The sequence below is a fragment of the Podarcis tiliguerta genome (genome assembly GCF_965153285.1).
Source record: "Podarcis tiliguerta genome assembly, chromosome: 2".
In the NCBI taxonomy this organism is placed as follows: Eukaryota; Metazoa; Chordata; class Lepidosauria; order Squamata; family Lacertidae; genus Podarcis; species Podarcis tiliguerta.
Genome location: NC_139535.1, coordinates 30,147,754 through 30,168,036, shown reverse-complemented (window position 1 = coordinate 30,168,036; position 20,283 = coordinate 30,147,754). Strand labels below are relative to the sequence as shown.

Sequence of the window (20,283 nt, the reverse complement as noted above, 5' to 3'; positions counted from 1 at the left end):
ATGGCGTTTACCGTTGTGGTTAAATAAGAACCAGGGAGCTTGCTCTTCCAGGGGCTTGAAGGATGCATGACTTCTTCAAGCACCCAAATAGTTGGAACGTACAAACTACACATGGCTTGATTCAAAGCCAGTTGAGGGGTACATCATTGTTCTCCATGGTTCCAAAGAGCTTTAAGACTAGGCTGCTATGAATAATAGTTGGTGTTTTATTTTTTAAAAATATATCCCTGGCTGGAGCCTTTGGGCATTGGAGTTCAACATCATTTGAAGGGTTAACAGGTCTGTCTGCCCCCCCTATTCAAAGCACAGGTGGACCAGAACTAAAATTTGAGTGGGGAGGGGGAATAATGCATGCAGCGAGAATTTACAGTGGGGAAAATACAATGGGAAGCAGGCTTTGGGGAAGCCATAGAGCCTGATGATATAGTTCTGCTCATTCTAAAAGAAACTTATATTTCATTGTATCAACATTTTTATATTTATTTAAAAACAGAGGTCAAAGTTACTGAGCTGCACCAGTTTACATTACCTTCTTCAGATATACAGATATCCTTTTTCATTTATTTCTTTTCATTTCTCTACTTTCTTAGTGTCATTTCATTCAAGTCAGTGAACTTTCTTTGGCACAGAAATGGGTGGAGGGATACATCCGTTCTTTGGTATTATAGGTGGGAGATTAAAAAGTACTAGAAGAATCCTCCAGCTCTCCCAGGAAATAAAATGCTGCCACTTAATGAATCGGATCAATTCCCCATCGAGCACAGTAACGCCAACCCTGAGTGGAGTGCGTCTTGAACTTTGCTCTCCAGGATCTCAAGTAGAAGTTGTTCCCAGCCCTGCTACCTGATACCCTATTAAGTGGAGCTGAAAGAGCTCAGACTTGAATCCTCATACATGCGAAGCATGCATTCTCCTTCTGAGCTATGGCCTCTCCCTTTCAGAATTGAGAAAGGGGGATGTTATGCTAGCACATGGCATTCCTATATTTGGGAACAAACTCTGCAGCAGACCAAGGCGACTTGGTCAGGAAACTGCTTCATAGCATGCATGCATGCATTATTATTTCTGTAACTAAATGTATTAAACATTAATGGAGAGTTTCCCCACAGGGTTTTCCTGTAGGATCCAAAATACTTACCGATGGATGCAGAACTGAGAAGGCATCTGCATACAAATGATTATTAAACTTAACTTTCTTGGTCTAAGGGGAGGGGAAGTTGTCATTACATGACCAACATTCCTACAGATGCTTTGTTAGTAATGCCATTCCACTTCCTGGAACTTTCTTTCATAGGCGCACATTATTCAGTTGTAACAACTGAATGCAGTCAAACCACTGTGAGTTTTTTGGTGTGGTGGTTAATCTTGTAGACACTGTGGTATGAGGTGGGATATCAAGCATAGCATCTGTTTCAAAGGGCCTCCGGGATTTGGCGAGGCTAATTGCCAGAATTGTGTAAAAATGGTTGTGGGCATTAGTCTTTGGTATGGAGAATGTCTACACAGTTTTTGTCTGCTATCATACTTGGTGCCTTCTTTATCAATTGCTTCCTAATTTATCTATTATAATTTTTAAAAATCCCTTCCCACAGCCATAGAGATTTAGTCCCCAACCTACGGCCCTCCAGATGTTTTGGACTACAATTCCCACCATCCTGGTCCTGTTAGCTATGGATCCACCACTGGTCCTGTTAGCTAGGGATCATGGGAGTTGTAGGCGAAAACATCTGGAGGGCCGCAGGTTGGGGATGCCTGATTTAGTGCAAATGTCATCTCAATAAATAAAATGCATGCAGTCAGGAAGCAGATGTGGAAGGACGGCAAGAGAGAGAACCATAAGAAGTCCTTGCATTGAGAGTATCTGTGATGGAGAACCCAGCTGTATTCACTCAATTACTGCTGAAGGTGAACCTCCATCCATGTTTATCTCAGGGAGGTGAGCTTTGCTAAGAACCATAACCAGTAACTTTGGCTTTTGTATCACCAGCACCCCAATCTATCCAGTAAGAATTTCAGGATGATAAAAACAGCTTCACCTTAACATGAGCTGATTTCCTTGATCCAGTACTGAACCTTCAGGAAAACTTGATCCTCAAACGATTTTCACTGGAATCTGTGGAGAAAATACAGCTCTATGTCCTCAAGTGTTTTCACTGGAATCTGTGGAGAAAATACAGCTCTATGTCCTCAAGAGGGTAGAAGCCCTCATCTAACACCAGCTTTTAATGTCTTTTTTTATGAAGAAAAGCCTTCCCTAAGCTTGCCAGTGTTCAAAGAGTTAAATTGACTTTCCCTGTTCTTTATAGGGTGAAGAGACTAAAGCGCTGACGCTTGTTCTTCATCGTGATTCTGGGTCTCTTGGATTTAATATAATTGGTGGTCGGCCATGCATGGTATGTTAATCATTGATGCATATATGTGTTTCTTATTAGTATTGAGACCTTTTTTTGCAGTGGAGGGGATGTTGTTAGGCACATATTCTGCTCTAGAAAGTATTATTTACATGGGCTATCTTCATTTGAACAAATGCTACCCCTATGAATTGTGGTACATTTGCGCCTCTCATGATGTGTTGCCATAGGCATCTGGTTGGCCGCTGTTGAGAGCAAGGATCCTGGACTAGGTGAGCCTTTGGTCTGTTCCACCAGAGCTTTTACTTTCATCTTAGGTAACAGCATGGGGTGTTCCATCATACGCACTATGAGGCATGTTCTGTCTCTGCTGAACAAGATAATGTCTGCACATAATGCTAAGCCAAGCAATAGCTTAGTGCAAACGCACAGGCTCCCAGAGGGGAGACTGCAGCCACTTTGCTCCTCTTCCGGTCCTGGTGCCACTGTGAGCTTAGATATCTTAGAAGTCTTCGCTTCCTGTCTGAACCCGAGTTTGACCACATGCTAAGCCAAACTGTGACCTGGCTCCCAGCTGCAGGAGGACCAGAGGATGAGCAAAACTGCCTCAATCTTCTCCAGGGTTTGAAATTAGCAGGGTGCCAAGCACATTTTGCTAATTTGCAAGCACCTCAGAAAGTCTGGGTGCCATTTTTTTTGTGCCTGGCTGACATTCAGGGATTACTGAAATGTATTTGCTTTGAAGCCTCGAAGTATATGTTAAGAATAGACAATATATTAAGGAGTTTAACAATAAAGAGTAGAGTGTTTTGAAAACTGAAGTATGGTGCCAGGATTTTTTTATTGTAAACACCAAATTAAACATGTATTAACAATTTCTGATATTAACAATGTGTCACTTATGTGAATTGTGTATTAGTTCACACTTATCAAAATAATAAATAAAAAGTGTTGCCGACCCCCCCCCCCGCCGCCCGGTGGCGGCTAGATGTTCTGTTTTGGCACCCACAGCCCAGGTCCCAGAAGCCATTTGGCTCCTAGCTTTTCTCTCCCAGTTTCTAACACTTGTCTCTGGGATACGATGCATTCACCCTAACCTATGGTTTCTATGGACACCGTGTGCAATCTGTATGATGATATTTAGTTTGGGACTTAATGATTTCACCTCAGCTTTTGCTTGCCCTGGGCTTGGGCTTCTTGTAACTTAAAACAAACTCTTCATATTTATTGGTTGTTGTCGTACTGTATGAACAAAATCAACAGACCTCCCAAGTCTGCCTTGTAATGTATGAAAGGAGGGAGGCTTATTTTCTTGTATAAAGGTTTCTTTGAAATAATTTGGCAAGCTTGTTGGCTAATGCACTTTAATTAAACCGTTTCCTTGTATTTAGCAGCATTTTAATGACACTTCTGTGCAATCTCATTGATGCTGCTAAAGATCCCTAAAGATGTTTACCCAATTAACAAAAGTCGCTTGATAGATTTCTCTCATTCACTGTATATAGTTATAGATGGGATTGGGCTGGGAATTGTCACATACAGCGGAATCCTGTGTGTGTTTAATCAGAAGTAAGTTATGTTTCGGTCAATAGAGTTTATTCCCAGGTACATATGACTAGAATTGCAGCATAAACCACATATTATGCTATTATATACTTAGCCACTGAACTGTTACAGATTAGTTTTTCCATTTTACAGTCCAATGAAAGTATGGACTGTTCAGAATCTTTAGGGAATTGGATCAGCCGTAATAAACAATTATGTAACACTCTGCTGCCAGACTCATACGTCTCTCTTTTTTTGCAGGGGGGAGTGACATTATGAGCACCATCTCTCCACCCTGCATTGAAAAAGCTTAAAATATGCAAATATTGTACTTATAAAACAACTTTTTTTTTGTAAAGTCGCAGGGTTGAGCCAAATGCTCTCCTACTTTGCTTTTTGCCATGTGTAGTAAGTTTTTTCAATAACTGTTTGCAGACATTCTTTGCCCTTTCTCTCTACTTCTTCACTGTCATTTCTCCACAAGTAATCCAAGCAAGTTAAGGATCCTGTTCTGGATACGATGATGCCAAGCTCCTGCGCAGCCAGTCAGTTTTTACTATATCTGACCTTAGTTGCTAAATGAAACCCATTTAGAGTGAAGGCAATATTCATGTATACGTTAGAGCAGTTTTTGCCAATAATTTTTTTGGGCAACAATGAAACACTTTTTCAGTCCTGTTATAGAAGGGCGAACCCCTTTTTTTCACCAATCAGTATTTCAGCTCAGTTCTACGCAGCAATGTTCTGAAACTACTTGGAGAGTTCAGCTTACATAAGAAGCTGCCTTCTACTGAACCACACCACTCGTCCATCTAGCTCAGCTTTGTTTATGCTAACTGGCAGCACCTGTCCAGGGTTTCAGACAGGAGCTTTTTTCCATACCTACCTGAGACCTTCTACATGCAAGGCAGATGCTCTGTGCATAGATCTGTGAGGTCTTGGAGCAACACAAACTTGTTCTAAACTTTATAGTTTCCCTAACAGACAAGAGCTGTATTACCAATGCCGAAATCTAAATGCTGTTCCTTAATAAGCATTCTTCCAAGCCTACCTGGACTGTGTACCTTCCCCTCCTTTGACCACTATTCTTATGCAGTAGGTTTGGGTTGGGTCGCTCTGTAGGTCACGATAGAACTGCAAAAGGGGAATGGCCTATAGCTCAGTGGCAGAGACCATGCTTTGGGAGCAGAACATCTCAAGTTCAGCCTCTGGCATCTGTAGGTAGGGCTGGGGTAGATTCATATGGCTGATAAAAAGAACTGTCAGATATTTTTTAAAAAACACCAAGGGAACAGATGATAGCAACAGATTAAACCACAACAACCCAGTAGCTGACTATTGGAAACAAAAACTGCAAATCTGTCAATTACAACAGTGGTGGGCAGGGTTCTGGTAGAAAACTACAGTTAAATGCTACGAAGGCATGGGAGAAGAGGACATCCCCCGGCACCCAACAGGAAAGGGAGCTGGTAAACATGTCTGGGGAGTGAGTTGCACAGGCTAGGTGCTGCCAAAGAAATGGGTCTTTCTTCCGGAAAACAGGGATCTTGGGTCCAAAGGCAGAGGCACCTGGTGATCGGCCTCCAGTGAGGTTCACGTGGGGAAGGATGGCTCTTCTCTTCCACCTCTGCCTTTAGGTGAGCCCACTGGTGGGGAGAGGAATGGAAGAACCTCACATTCCCTCGCTTTCTGTTTTATCTGGGAAATCCAAAACGGTGGCACCTTTGAATGGTGGCAAGTTAAACACCTACCTGTCTGTGGCTGTGTTTGGCATTTACCCAAAGTGTGAGCGTGCTATACTGCTGGGGCACTGGGCGGCAGTGTACTGAAACATCCATATGCCGTGCAGTGCTTAAATGGTGACCAGTGCCATGAATTCAACATGCTTCAATCTTAACTGGTGTTTACATTCTTCTCTCCTTCCCCTCCCCACCCCAATTTTCTTTCTCCTCAAAGGACAATCAAGACGGCTCATCTAGCGAAGGAATTTTTGTCTCTAAAATAGCAGACAGCGGGCCTGCTGCCAAAGAAGGAGGGCTGCAGATTCACGACAGGATTATTGAAGTAAGAATGCTATGTTGGATCATTCCTGATGGGCAGAATTCCCTCTCTATTCTTTTGTGTATGGGATACCTAAGGATCTCTGGCCTGGGAGAGTTGTGATGTGGGTAGCAGAGGCTAAAAGACCGGGCAGCTCAAATATGCTCAACTTGCTTCAATGCTGACCTTCCTGGCTTTAGGTACAGTTCTTATCTAAATATAGAGGCCAGATTATGGAAGGTATGTGCATGTCCTGGCATTTTGAGGAGCTAGCATGTACTTGGTATGCTGCAGTTATTTCTTTCTGAAGCTGTTGGAGACGTGAAGTTATTTAGTTAAAACCATATGTGAAGGCAAGTATCTGTTGTGAGAACTGTGACTTTATTTAGCTTGGTTTCTAAGGCATTTTTTTTTCAAGAGGGCCAAAATGTTTTGAACAGATGATAAAGGACAGAAGCCCCTGTTAAGTGAGCTTTTAAAGCACATTGTGATGAGCTTTCCTGAGAAATTCCTTGAAGGGTTACTGAGCACTCTTTTTTTTTTTTTAAGTTCGTAGTCTGGAGTTCTTCCCATTTTCCTAACATTTTGACTGTTTGAAAAAGTTGTTCCTGTTGTCAAGATCATTACTTAAGATGATAGTTTGAGCTTAAGGGGAAAGTTTGATTTATGGAACGGAAATCGGCTAACTGCAAATCAGATTCCATTGTTGTCTATGTTAGAATTTGTTCATTTTCTTTCATTGTTGCAAAAGCAGGGAAGTTGGGGAACTACTTTTATTTTTATTTAAGGAAAACTGCTGCTTTTGTAGCCAAAGATAGCATGGAACAGCCAGTTTCCCCAAGACATGGAATTCCTTTGCTCTTATGTTCTGCAAATGAGCAATAAACAGCTGTTAAAGATTTTCTGTTGGCAAAGTGTGATATATATATTTGCTATATTCTGCGTGGATAAAGAAAACTGCATTCAACAGTGTTTTTTTGTAAGAGGAGAAAATATTATGGAGAACATTTTGTTCTAGAAAGCATGTTTAAAGGTGCAAATGGAGCAAGCCAACACCCCCCTTTTTTTTAATTCAACTGATTTCAAGTTATAATAAATTTTGGAGCAGGCTATCTGCAAAAAACACCTAGTTGGTGGGCATTCATGTAATCCTTTCAGTGTAAAATGTTTTGAACAGTAGGACCTGAAAATACTTTTGTTCCCTTCAACCACTCCATTAGCGGTGGATCTTTGTCAACTTTGTAATGCACAAAAAGAGTGCCATTTCTGGTTATCTTGTGAATATTGTGCAATATGTAGAAGCAGGATGGAGGCTCAGGTGTGTGGCAAGAGAAGAAAAAGGGTAGAAAGGCTATATATGAAGCAAGGTAAAGTGAGCACTAAATACCTCATCTTGCCCAGAATAGGAAGGCTCCTGACATTTGCCTTCTTGAGACTCTTCAAATTAAAGCTGAATGCAAACAGTAGTTGAAGGATAAAGGCATTTCTGCATGCAGTATAATCTGTGCAAATTTACTTGAAAGTAAGCCACATCATGTTCATGTAGGAGCAGAGAGATGTTACTCTTCATTTTGAAGAAGTAAATCATACAGACAACCATTCATCATCTTTGAATGTAGGTGCCTCTGAAAAATAAACTGGCTATGAAAATAACAGTCTAGGTGTGTGTTTCCTTCTACAAAGGAGCAGCTTGTAAACCACTACATAATTTTACATGTACCGATTAGCTTTTGTCTATGCATATCCACATGCACAGTGATGAATCTCACCTTAATAAGTTACTCTCCTGAAACAAAAACGGAATATCTCTGCAGTTTAAAGGTCGTTCATTTGTGCCATAATATTAACAGTTGATGATTCTCACTCCCCAAAGTGGGTTTGTAGCGACCAAAGAGTAGAATTTGAGTTCTGTACATGTACAGAAAAATGTTAAAAGAATAGTGGTACTGGGGGGGGGGGGATAAGCATGGCATTTTATTAGCATCATCATCAATTTCCTGTGTGTGTCCACTGAGCAGAAATCTTCAGGCTTCAAAGGCTCATGATGCCTGTATAAGTTATCTTCAGTGCATTGCGATAGCCTTAGCAGGAAGAGGGAGCTTGTGATGGTTGAACGTTTGAACCATGTTTTATCTCTTTAATGTCCAAACACATTAACGCTATCTGGACTCCCTCACAGAATCCAATCTAATGTCTGAGGGCAAAGATACATTTCAAAGGTGACCTTGTCCAGCTGAATAAAAGAATGTGGAGCTAAGGAATAGTGATGTCACCGTAGTTATTAATCAGTTGACGAAGGTGTCTTCTGCTGAGCAATTGAAACATATTATATTAGATTTATTGATCTGGGTCCTAGTTTTATCATCCTGGCTAACTAGAAGAGTGGAGACAGCAATCCACTCTGTAGAACAGCAAGACGGACTGCTGTCTTTTAAATAGCAAGTTACAGTGCAATTTACCCCGTGCTGCTCTTCAGCAATATCCATTCATCCAGGTCCCACTGAATGAATGGAGTAGTTCTTTGCATGTGGTAATGATAACCTCTGAAGGTGCCTCTGCATGTGAAATAAGACAGTTTAAAAATGTGTGGCAATGTCTTTGGCTGGTTTAATACTCTATATAGGCTCATTTTATTGCCCTATACTAGTGTCCCATGAACATGCTAATCTGGGACACTGTGTTCCTTTCCACTAGTGTACATGTTATCTGAAGTGTGGATTGTACAGGGTGAGCCCTTTAAAAGAGGCCCTGAGGATACAGAGTACACGTGTTCCACAGGGCCTCTTTTAAAAGACTCACCCTGTAGTTAGTGTCACTAAAAATAAATAAAAAATCTACCGTCTGGTAACCAAGGGCAAGTCTTGACTATAAGACCTGGCTCATTTGGAATGAAACAGTCTACAAGACAGTTTGGATATAATGCTAAGCTAGGGAGGAGCAAAGTGGTGCCATTATGATTAACCATGATGTGCAAACAAGGCCAATGCCAGGATGATCCTGGAGCAATCTTCAAAATGTAAAAGAAGAAGAAGAAGAAAACTTAATAGCAGAATTTGTTTAATTGGTATGCTCCAGTTGGGGGGGAGTGTGCTGCTGTTAGGACAACTAAGAACAAGTTGTGGTATTTGGGAAGATTTCTGAGCCTATGCGTTATGTGGAAATGGCATCCCACCTAGCCCACTTCCAGGCACTTCTAAGTTGCAGGTGCAAAATCTGCAAAATGATGGCTGTAATTTGGAGCTCGCCCTCTTTTAAAGCCATTCAAGTTGGTGGCCACCACTACATCCTTAGTTTAACTATGTGCTGGGTGGATTCCCAATATCAAAACTCTCATTAATACAGTTTTATTAAATGAATGACCTTTTCTATCAAGATCAAATGCTTTCACACATTGCTGAGCTCGTGGAAAACCCTCCATGTCAACACTGATATGATTTGAGGGGTTTTTAGTGATCCGTAACATCAGCTAGGAAACTACACCTTGTGGGCACTTTCAAACAATGTTCATGTATTTGCAGAGATGGACACTACCTCATAAATCAAAATGTATTTTAAAACCCAGAGTAGCTAGCAACCTCTTAACTATTGTTTACATGGTCAAAGGGCAACTGTGAAGTGAACCAAGTTGAAAGATATAAAAGCAGGCTGTAATGATGCAATCAAGCCATAATAAATAACTCTGAAGCCTGCTGATTTCTGTGGCAGAATAAGACACGTGCTTCCATCTTTTCCACTAAAATTAAAGGAGAGTTAAATGTGCTTACCTTTGCTTGGATTGCACCTTAAATAATTCAGAACCTCACAGTTGTCTCCTGCTTTCAAGTTAAGTGATTAGTGTCTATTGTGGAATGAATCTGTCTTGATAGCCGATTCATAATTACACGTGTGTCTTGTTAACGGATATGCAATGATGTCAGAATGATAATTAACAATGTTGTAAGTGAAAACACCCAGAGATTCCCTCCTTGCACAAAGAAAACCCAAGTCAACTGATGTCTAGACCACACGAGCAAGTCATAAGGGACATACTTAAAAATAACTTCAATATACAAGCCCAGAAAGTACGAAGTTTGAAAATATGATGCACAACATCATTTCTCCCCCTCTATCCTTTATCCATAAGCTCACAAGTTTTTCAGAGTTATTATTTTTAAAGGCTTGAAGGCATAGATTTCTTTTCATGGGAGAACTGGGGGAAGGCAATTTTCATTATTGCAGTTAGTGAAGTGCTATAGCACTGCTTGAGTGAACAAATATTTTGTCTCTTCTCTCCCCTTCCCCCCACACCCCAGTGTACGAGATAACTTTTTTTTGTTAAGCTACTGGTACAGTTTCCAGGGAGGATGATTGCATTTCAACTATTAATAGCGTCTGAAAAAAGAATAGCGAAGTCATATCTGAATTAAAGGCTGGATGTTGCAAACTGGCAGAAGATGAAACAGAGAAGTAATATATTTATAAAGAGAAAAATCTGTAGGCCAGAGTGAAAACAGGAGGTCCATTTTTTAACTCTAAAAACATTCTCTGGGATAAAGCACTCTTCAATATTGCCTCAGTCTGACTTGAAGAAGGCAAAAAGAAAAACCAAACTGATCTAGACTTAAGAAAAGAATAGAACAATGCGGATATAATTAATCGCTGTTATTATATTTCCGTTCCTTTCTGATGCAAAAAGGGGGGCAAATCAACTGGGGGGGGATTGGAAATAGGGAGAATAATGTCTTCCAGCAGAGCTGGTCATATTAAACACCTATTTTTTAAACGTACAACTAAAGGAGAGTGTCTGACTTGTAAGCCAAGCCTTAGACAAGGACCTTTCACAGATTAGCAGCATTCCATCGCATGCCCAGTTTAATAGAAAATTCACAGCGTGTAGACACACTGTGTGCCAGGGGCATTTCATTTCCACCAGAGCCTGGAAATATCTCTTTAATGGATCTTATTTAAATAAGAAGAGATGTAATTAGGCATCTACATAACTAAAAAAAAAAAAGGGGGGGGGACCAAGAGATAAATAAAAGGCACTTTAATGACCAGAATGTATAACTTTTTGTAACTTTGTGGGAATGTCCCCTCCTCCCCGAAAACCTGTAGAGCATTATCAATTGGAAATAATGCCATTTGAACAATAATGGTGGAAGATCTGTTATGTAAGAATCAAGTTGGCTTTCAAAACTGAAAGCAAAGTTGGCATTGCCTAGTTTCTCAGTTTTAAGGGTTCCATTTATTCATTATATACTTAGAGTGAAAACCATCTCTGGTTGTCTATGATTTTGAAGCCAAAATAGCACCACCAAAGAACGAGAGAGGAGGTACCAGCATGTTTGGGGGAATCCTGAAAGTTGTAGAAAGACCCCTTCTAAAGAAGACCCAACCCCAACAGGGCAACCCTCTCCAAAGCTCAATGAGGACTGAGGATGCTCAGTGAACACAGAATGGTCCAGGCTTGTTGTAGTGGGGGATTAAAAAGGAATATTCTGGGAGAAGGCACGAGTTCCAGGCTGGAAAACTGAACAGGACGAGTCCACATTGCAGCATTTTATTGCAGGTCCCACTTGTTATAGCCAGCTTTTGTAATGAAAATACACAGGACATTTGCAGATGTGCAATTTCTGTGAAGAGAATTAGTGTGATGTGGCTACCTTGTGTATTTTTCTTGGTACTTGTTGAACACCAACAACATTGGTGGGGGGTATATGTAATCAGTATTGTGTGATCTTCACAATCAGGAAATAGATGACTTATGATAAGCATAAGGTTGTCATGGGTAGTTGTCTCTAAATTTGCGTTATGCCCTGCTCTGCAAGGAAGCTGTTTTGTGCTGTGCCACACACACACCCTTGACAGACATTTGATGGCTGGTTCAAAAAGGTTGGCGCCCCCTAATGTGTTTAACCCTTTTGTGCCAAACAATCTCTTATAATGCTGCAGAGTTCACAATAACCTTTCCATACCAATCACAGTTTAAAATGTGGATATTGACTCTCCAGTTCACATACGTTCTGTTGAATTGATACTGAATATCATGGATTCTAAATATAGGCATACAGAAATCCAACTTTGAGTCTAGATTATCTATGGTGGAATGTGACTGCATAGGGAAATGCATGTACAACAGCATCCAAGGCATAGATTGAACTGATCAATGAACAGTTGTAGTGAGTTAAACCAGCCAACTGATTTTTTTATAGTGGGAACTGAAATTCATAATAAAATGAATCCAGTGACTTACATTGGATGTTTCCCATTCTGCTGGTCAGCACATGATAAAATATTTGTGAAGAGGGCTAACAAATCACCATCTAAATTGTGCTAAGTGAAGTTGATAAACATATAACTGAGATATTGATGGTATAAAAATGTAAGAATTTGGAGGTTTTTTCACATCTGGATTAGTTCCTTCAGTTTTATGTAATCCCCTGTATAATTTTCCACATTTGAAGCCAAAGCCATCATGATTTAACTGTTGGATTTTAATTGGTGGGCTTGAACATTCTTTTTGAGACTCCACAGAGCAAACACTGCAGAGGTCTTTCCCTATCTGTAGTATTATTTCATGCATATCACAATAATTGGGCAATCAGGCACAATCATCCTTAATTTACTACATGTGCAGTAAATTACCATGTCAATTGTATGAAGTGATATGAATAAAATTGGCACAAATAAGCTAAAAAGCTATTAAATATTCAGAGCGCTGCTCTTCAAAATTATTTAAATATATCCAGTGTGGTTTCATTTTGTTTAAACACTTGGTCTTCAGGAATTGCAGTAAGATCAATATAAATAGTAAAGATACTCCTGAGTTTTGTACAAACTTACTTAGGTTTCGGCAGAACTGGGTCTATACGAACCTTAAAATTTCAGTGGTTCATTCATAGCTTTTACAACAACAAAACCAAATGCTACTCCTAAGTCCAATACTCGGTTAATGATGTCTGAGAGGTATGTAATTAGGAGGGTCAGAAATAGATTAAAAGCTTCAAGTTTGGTCCATGTTTTTTCAGCTAAAGTTTCCATGCCCACACTTAACTGATGCCATACCAACAGCCCAAGACACATGTTCACATGGGCTGTGTGGATATTCACTAGGAGGCACTGGACATAGTTGTATCTGGGTGGAGTTGAGGAGTATTCAGTTGCTGTTCTTCTCTTGTGTAAGAGAGTTCTTGTCTGGCTTCTTATCTGGTGTGCCTCTTAAGATTTTTAGAAGTCAGATTCTCAGGTCTAAGAGCGTTTAGCTTCCTGAGCCAAGATAGGTTAGCCCACCGGTTGACACTTGAGGACGCCTAAGCCATTGGTCACCAAAAGGAACTATGATTCCTCTGCCAGTACAGGCTCAGTGTGAACTTAGTGCCACCAAGACAAGGTGGCTGCTCACCAGTTTCCTTCTTCAGAGACTATTTAGTATAAGCCGCTGCCATAGCTGAGGTTTATATCCACTAATGCCTGTGCCAAATGAAGGCTCTTTGATCCAACCAAATGTGGAGGGAATCTATTTTTGCTGATCCCTCGTTTCCTGTGTTGCTCCATGCATGTCCCAGAAATCTGCTCCAGAACTTTGGGGGACATTTGGAACAGTGTAGGGGAATGTGGGCTGCAGGGGCTGGGGAATCGGCACAAATTGCCCTCCTTTTCTGCTCTGCTGATCAGAGCCTCCCTCGGACCAAAGAGTCTTCCATCTGCAGAAGGACAACAGTACCCACCTCAGTAACTACAAAGTCTGAACAGCACTTGGGTTCGTCCACGTAACACCTATGAGTCTCTGAATTAGCGCTTTGAAAAATTGGAAACGGCAAAGGGCTTCCATGTTTGCACAGGGAATTAACCATCTTTACCCTCAACTGCAGGGTGGCGCTGTGGTCTAAACCACAGAGCCTAGGGCTTGCCGATCGGAAGGTCAGCGGTTCGAATCCCCGCGACGGGGTGAGCTCCCACTGCTCGGTCCCAGCTCCTGCCAACCTAGCAGTTTGAAAGCACGTCAAGGTGCAAGTAGATAAATAGGTACCGCTCTGGTGGGAAGGTAAACGGTGTTTCCGTGTGCTGCTCTGGTTTTGCCAGAAGCGGCTTAGCCATGCTGACCACATGACTCAGAAAAACTGTCTGTGGACAAACGCTGGCTCCCTCGGCCAGTAAAGCAAGATGAGCGCCACAACCCCAGAGTCGGTCACGACTGGACCTAATGGTCAGGGGTCCCTTTACCTTTACCTTTACCCTCAACTGCAGTTTTGTGTGCTGTGTTGAAACTCACCCCCAGCTTCAAGGGTGTGTGTGTGTGCTTTTATGGGAACTGTGTGCTGTAGAACAGAGATGGGCCAAGTTCTACAGGTTTTCTATTTCTGGTTATCCCTTTTCCATTTGTGTTTGGTTATGACAACCTTAGCAAAACACTTACAAACAAAGAAGGGGAGGAAGCACAGCAGAGTGGTAAATTAATAACGGTCCTCTTCAAAACCATCTTGTTTCGTTTTAAAGTATTTCCACACATGGATGGGAGGTTGCCCATTTCCCTGCATCCTCTATTGTTTCCCTGCACATTGGCTTCCCTTCTGCCGCTGAAAGCTTTGAAGGTACAGTCTGCTTTGCAGCAGGGGAGTTACTGGCTCCTTCTGTTGCAAACCTTTTCAATAACTGGAGCCGCCTTCCTTAACTCTTTACTAGTTTTAATGGTCTTGTGGACTATTACATTCGTTTCCCATTTTGTCCACTCTTTGAAGTGTGTTTCTTTGCTGCTATGGGGATGGTGCAGTTAATTGGTAAAGGACATTCTTTATAACACTCCGAAGCAGCAGACTCCAAAAATTGCTAGGGGGGGGGGGGGAGAGAGAAATGCATACAAAGATGTCAAAATCAGATAGATAAAATATTAGCCTCCTAGACAGTCAAATAAATCTCTGGCTTTATAGACTATTAAAGTTGCTTTATCTTAGCTTGTGCATTGTGGTATTGTACATTCAGATTACAGTAGTCCCAGCACGCCTCCTCTTCTTTGCTTAGTTCTTTCTTCTTTTGGCTAACAATATCTTGGTAACTTAACACTCTGATAGCACATTGTTAAAAATCTGTGGATAAGCAAAGGCACTGTGGAAGCTTTTTGTTTAATGTATTTAGAGCGGAGCCTGAAGCTCCAGCCAACGACACTTATGTCCCTTTGATTTTGAATGTTAGTCGCAAGTTAAGCCGTTTTCCAGAAGTCATATGATGTTGTTCTTTATTCCTCTCTGGTGAAGTGCCTTAAACCTTAATGTCCAATGGAACAGATGGAATCTAGACTCCTGTGTATGGGCAGGATTCTCACTGTGACAAGTGGATCCCTAGAAACAGCACCATTTCCCCTTATTTCTAACACGTTCCATGTTAGAAATCACTTCAATGGAGCAAGGCCAGTGGGTGGAAATAAGTCGCATTTATTTGATTGTAGCTTACTTCGACAATTTAACATTGAGATGTTTTTGCAAGCGGTGCCATTTAAAAATAAATACATTATTTACCACTTGGAAGTAGAATGGCATCTTTATGTTTGCTGGTTGTGGCCCACTTTCTGGAACGATTTCCTTCATTTGATTAAAAACGAAAACGCTAGGCTTCATCGCTATTGCTGTTAAACCACCATTCCCCTTATAAAAATTTCCCTACTGTCTTCAGGAAGTCTTGCCTTTATCACATATGCTTAATTAAACAGAGCTGTCAATGAGGCGATAAAACATAGCAGAATTCACTTGGGAGCAAAATGCAAATTTGGAGCTATAAACAGAGGTCTTGGGAAAGGTCTTGACTGCTTTTGCCAGTCCAATTATCACCCAAGGTCATTCATATTCTCAGCAAATTAGGTGAGGGAGATCATCTTCCAAGTGTGAAAGTAAACTGTGAAACAAATGCTAGCAGGAAACAAAGGCTGTTGTGTTATATTTTTCAGCCCTACTGCTTAAAAATGTACCCCCATCAGTATTAACCAGCACAGTTTAAACTTGCAGGCTGCTAGGTTAATGCACGTTGAAAATATCCTAGTGGTGTTGATGTTTTTTAAATTGTGGTTCAAACAATGAGAAAATACAGAGTAGGCTCCTGAATTATCTTGGGCCAGATCATCAGTGTGTGAAATTCCAGACTTTTTAAAACTTCACACACATACTGTGGCCTGGTTCGCACAGTCATGGGTTGTTAAGCTAAAGTGTGGCTTGTTTGAACATCCAGACCAGCAGACTAGCTGTGTTGTGAACCCATTCTTTGTTGTTGGCTTATGAACCAAGTTTTGTTTTAACTATGGTTATGTCCAAACCGTGCAGCCTTGTTAAGTGATGGTTGCTGTGGCCATCTCATCCTCAATGCTCACAAGTTACAGAGTCATGAGGCAATAGCAGCTTTGGAGAACCAAGATGTGGCTTGCTTACGTCTCTGTGAAAGGACTCATTGTTTGTTGAGCAGACCCTGCTCAGCATTATGTGTGAAACGGAAAATTTTGATTTGGCAGAATATTCCATAGTTTTTCAAGGCTACAGATTAGACACACTTGCTCACACAAGCCTTTTTTTTTTAAAAAAAAAGATGCAGTCAATATGCTGTTTTCCGTGGTTTTGGCATGTCCTATGTATTTTGCAGTATGCGTTCACATTTACGTCACCATTGTGTGCAAAGTCCTGGGAAAGTTAACCGAAACAGAATGTGAGGGGAAGATGAGATGCAGCATTTTCATGGAAGTTCAGCATTCACTGGAAAGTTCACTGTGTGACATATGTTTGTATGAGTGGCTCACCGTCAAGATCTCTGTCACATATCCATGGAGCTTGGTGTTCACTGTGGCCTCAGGCAAGCCAGGTATCTCTGTGGCTCATTCGAAAAGTATCAGGAGTATCAGGCCTTTCCATCGCTTGCCAGTGGAGGAACCAATGTCTTTCCTAGCACATTTTTTTGGCTCACACCTCAAGAAATGACATAATCCTCTCTACATAATGGCAATGAACGTGCCTAGCTTTGATTCAGAAGATTTGAGTTGTGTGTAAAACTGTAAAAGATGTTCACATGAGCCCTGCAGAAAGGTGATACATGGCTGCATATATGATACATTTAATGCTTATGTTTTCGGCCAGTAGAGCGAGATGAGCGCGCAACCCCAGAGTCGTCTGCGACTGGACCTTACAGTCAGGGGTACCTTTACCTTTAATGCATATGTAATAATTCCCACTTTGAGAAACTTACTTTATTTGAAGGCAGATTATTCATGGCCTAAATAATTGTGAATTGGACATGCTATTCAAAATCATTAAGGGTGTCATGATAATTCAAAAAGGAGTGCTGCGACCCTTGTTCAAATTCTTGTTGGCAGAATTGAGAGCTGTACCCTCTAGGATTCCGATGGAACCCTTCCTGTGTCTCCTTCCCTTGCCAATCGCCCAAGAAGTTACCTTGGGGACAGGTGAAGTGGCAGAGGCAGCAGCTGTCCATCCATATACCCGGCAGTATGTCTTCTTATACCGGCGAGTCCCTAAATCCCTGGAGGGAATGTCACGCAGAGCACCAGTTCCCATGCTAGAACTTGTAGTTCCAGTCTCCCGAGACACTCAGGGGACGGGGAGTGCCTCCCACCACTCCCCCCAAGGTATGTTTTGGGGCACTTGGGGCAAAGAAAGGGAAGGCAATATTATTATTATTATTATTATTATTATTATTATTATTATTATTATTATTATTATTATTATTACCCCGCCTATCTGGCCAGCAAGGGCTTTTTGAAGTGTTTGATTGGAACACTGTAACACTCTTAATGCCTGTTGGGTCAAACAGGGGACTCATTGTCAATCCCTAGTACATATAGGTAGGAAGGGATGAGTAAGAAACCAAGGAATGATATTATGAACACCATCCGCTCCAGTAGATACCTGTGACTTATTACATATATGATCCTTACACTGGATGCATAGACCTGCACTCTAAAATACATTGTTTTACAAAAATGAGCCAGATGGACTTTCGTTGGCTTTTAGGTTGATTGAATATTGGCATCTGGTGGTGGTGTTTGTAGTTGGGTGGACCTCTCTTGACCAAAGTAGAAGCTGGCCATGTAATCTACTTTGATGGTGTAATGTCCTGTGTTTGCTGTTCTAAGAGTATACCCCGTTGAGATCAATTCACTCAAGTCCTTTGATTTCAGTAGGTGTACTCTGAGCATGGCTTAGCTGGATATCACCCAAGGTTCCCTGCTTAAAGCACTTTAAAATGGTGTTGAGTTTTTAGGGATTCATTTCAATGGCTTGCAAAGGAAGAGTGTTTTGTGAGTTGTGATTCATGAAAGAAAGCTAGTTGCTGTGTAATTTGAACTGCTTGTTTGTTTATCGTACATGATTTTTACATGTGCAGTTTGCCTCTATTTCACTGCTATAAGATTTCATTTGTTATTTGTTCTATCCAGATACGAATATTTCTTAATAGAAGTTAAAATAGTTTATTTGCAACCCTAGGATCATTTTATAATTCTGCTCCCCTTAATTAGAAAGGTCTTTCTTTAAAAATGTTCTCTGTTGATCAGTGAGGTGACACTGCTTTTATTGATTGATGCTGTCAATTCAATGCAATATATCTGCTCCGACAGAGTTCCAGTTATTGGAAACTGGGAGGTGTTGATCTTTCCTGCTCATTCCTTGTAGAGTTCCTCAAGGAGGTCTATAGCTTGGCATTGTGCCTGTGTTCCTTATTTCCCCCTAATCAGTTTCCCCTCTGAATAGTGTAAATGGGTTCCCAAGTTTGGCTTTTTAATTCCATGGGAGTTAATGGCTAAGACCCATAGTTAAACATTTTCTTTTGGTTAGGTGAACAAAGTAGACAGTGTCTAGAGCCAAGGTCAGTAGTAATGCAAGAGTTTGGAGCACAGCCTTGGTTTTAAATTTTATGTTGCTTGGCAAGTGTTTGTACCTGTCAATTCATAGTCCTTGCTCGACAATATATGGCCATGTGCGTGTTTAACCATTAAAAGCATTGAAGTGCATCCATTAAAAATGGCAAATGGGGTTGCTTTTTTGCTTTCTTTTATAATTTACAGTGCTAGACAGAGAGGATGCCTTACCCTTGTCAGTGAAAGGCGAACAAATCCTGTCACTAGAAAAGGAGGCATAAAGCTAATTGTTGGTGGCTTAATGTTTCAGACCACCTACTCTGAGAATGCCAGGATTTTTTAATTGTTTGTTTGAAATGCCAGATGACTTTGAAGCTTTTTGGAGAAGAAATTTTTCAAAGAGAAACTCAAAAAGGAAAAAGAGCAATATACAAAGTTCCCCCCAAAAATACTGTTGACATTTTTAAAAATAGAAGAGAGAGCTCTGTTCCCTCACCATTGGACTAGCTGATATTAAGGCAAGGCATGTGAGTGACGCAGCTGAATCTTTCACGCAGTTTATCAGCAGTCTTTGTAGAGCTGGCTCTGATGTGTGGAAAACTTAATTCTTTCAACAACACAGAACAAACATTAGTGTACAGAATTGATGTGGTGTGTTTTGTTAGGAGAGATTTCTTGCATTCATTCTGTGCACAGAAATTCGGCATCTGTGATAAATGTACTGTATTGTTAACATATTTTGTATGCTACACAAAGAGGTTTTTATTTTATTTTGACTACATGTCTGGGTAGACGAAAAAATGAACTGTAATTCCAACAAATCTCTTTCTATCAGGCAAGCCATCAAACAGACAATTTATATGCTTTAGGAACTCTACCTGAGGACCCAAATAACCCTGGAAGTAATTAAGAGAAGCAGTGACATAATGACAGTAGCGAAAAGACTATCTCAAACCTTTTACCCACCTTTTTCTCTTACCTTCAGCTGCCTTTGCAAAGTTTTTTGTGGACTTATTTCAATAGATTATGACCCCTTGTCCAAGTTTGCATCTTTGTAGTCTTTGATTTTTTGTGGTGTGTGCACACAGTGCATATCCACCTCCGATGCTGGGGTCATCCAGCGAAACTGATTGGCAGGAGAATCATGAGAGACAAGAGGATGAACTTCTTCACACAGGTGTATAATTAATTTACGGAATGCTCAGCCAGAAGATACGGGGATGACCACTGGCTTAGATGGCTTTAAATGGTTATTAGACGCATTTATAACTGGTTGTCAGTAGCTGCTTGTTGTGGTGACAATCTGCAGAGTCCAGGGTTTAGAGGAAGTATATGTCTCAGTGGCAGTAACAACAGGAGAGGGCTATTGTGTTCATGCGATCTGGTTGGTCATTGTGTGACACGGGATGCTAGACTAGATTAACCTTTGGTCTGATCCACTGAGGCTCTTGCATTCTTATGTGAACCTAATCTACTGAAAAACGACAAAGAACAGTATCCACAACATGTCAAGACTGTTCT

At 40.9% G+C, this 20,283-nt stretch overlaps 1 protein-coding gene across 2 annotated transcripts in view; it reads left to right on the top strand.

Annotated features, from left to right (window-relative positions):
- Positions 1–20,283, top strand: part of PDZRN3 (PDZ domain containing ring finger 3) — a 171,122-nt gene that overhangs the window by 10,496 nt on the left and 140,343 nt on the right. Inside the window, exons 2-3 of one of the 2 annotated variants that reach the window (XM_083424777.1) lie at positions 2,307–2,393; positions 5,853–5,960. In XM_083424777.1, the coding sequence (XP_083280903.1) occupies positions 2,307–2,393; positions 5,853–5,960 (195 nt within the window). The remainder of the gene's footprint in view (positions 1–2,306; positions 2,394–5,852; positions 5,961–20,283) is intronic. The other variant, XM_083424778.1, reaches the window with a different exon arrangement.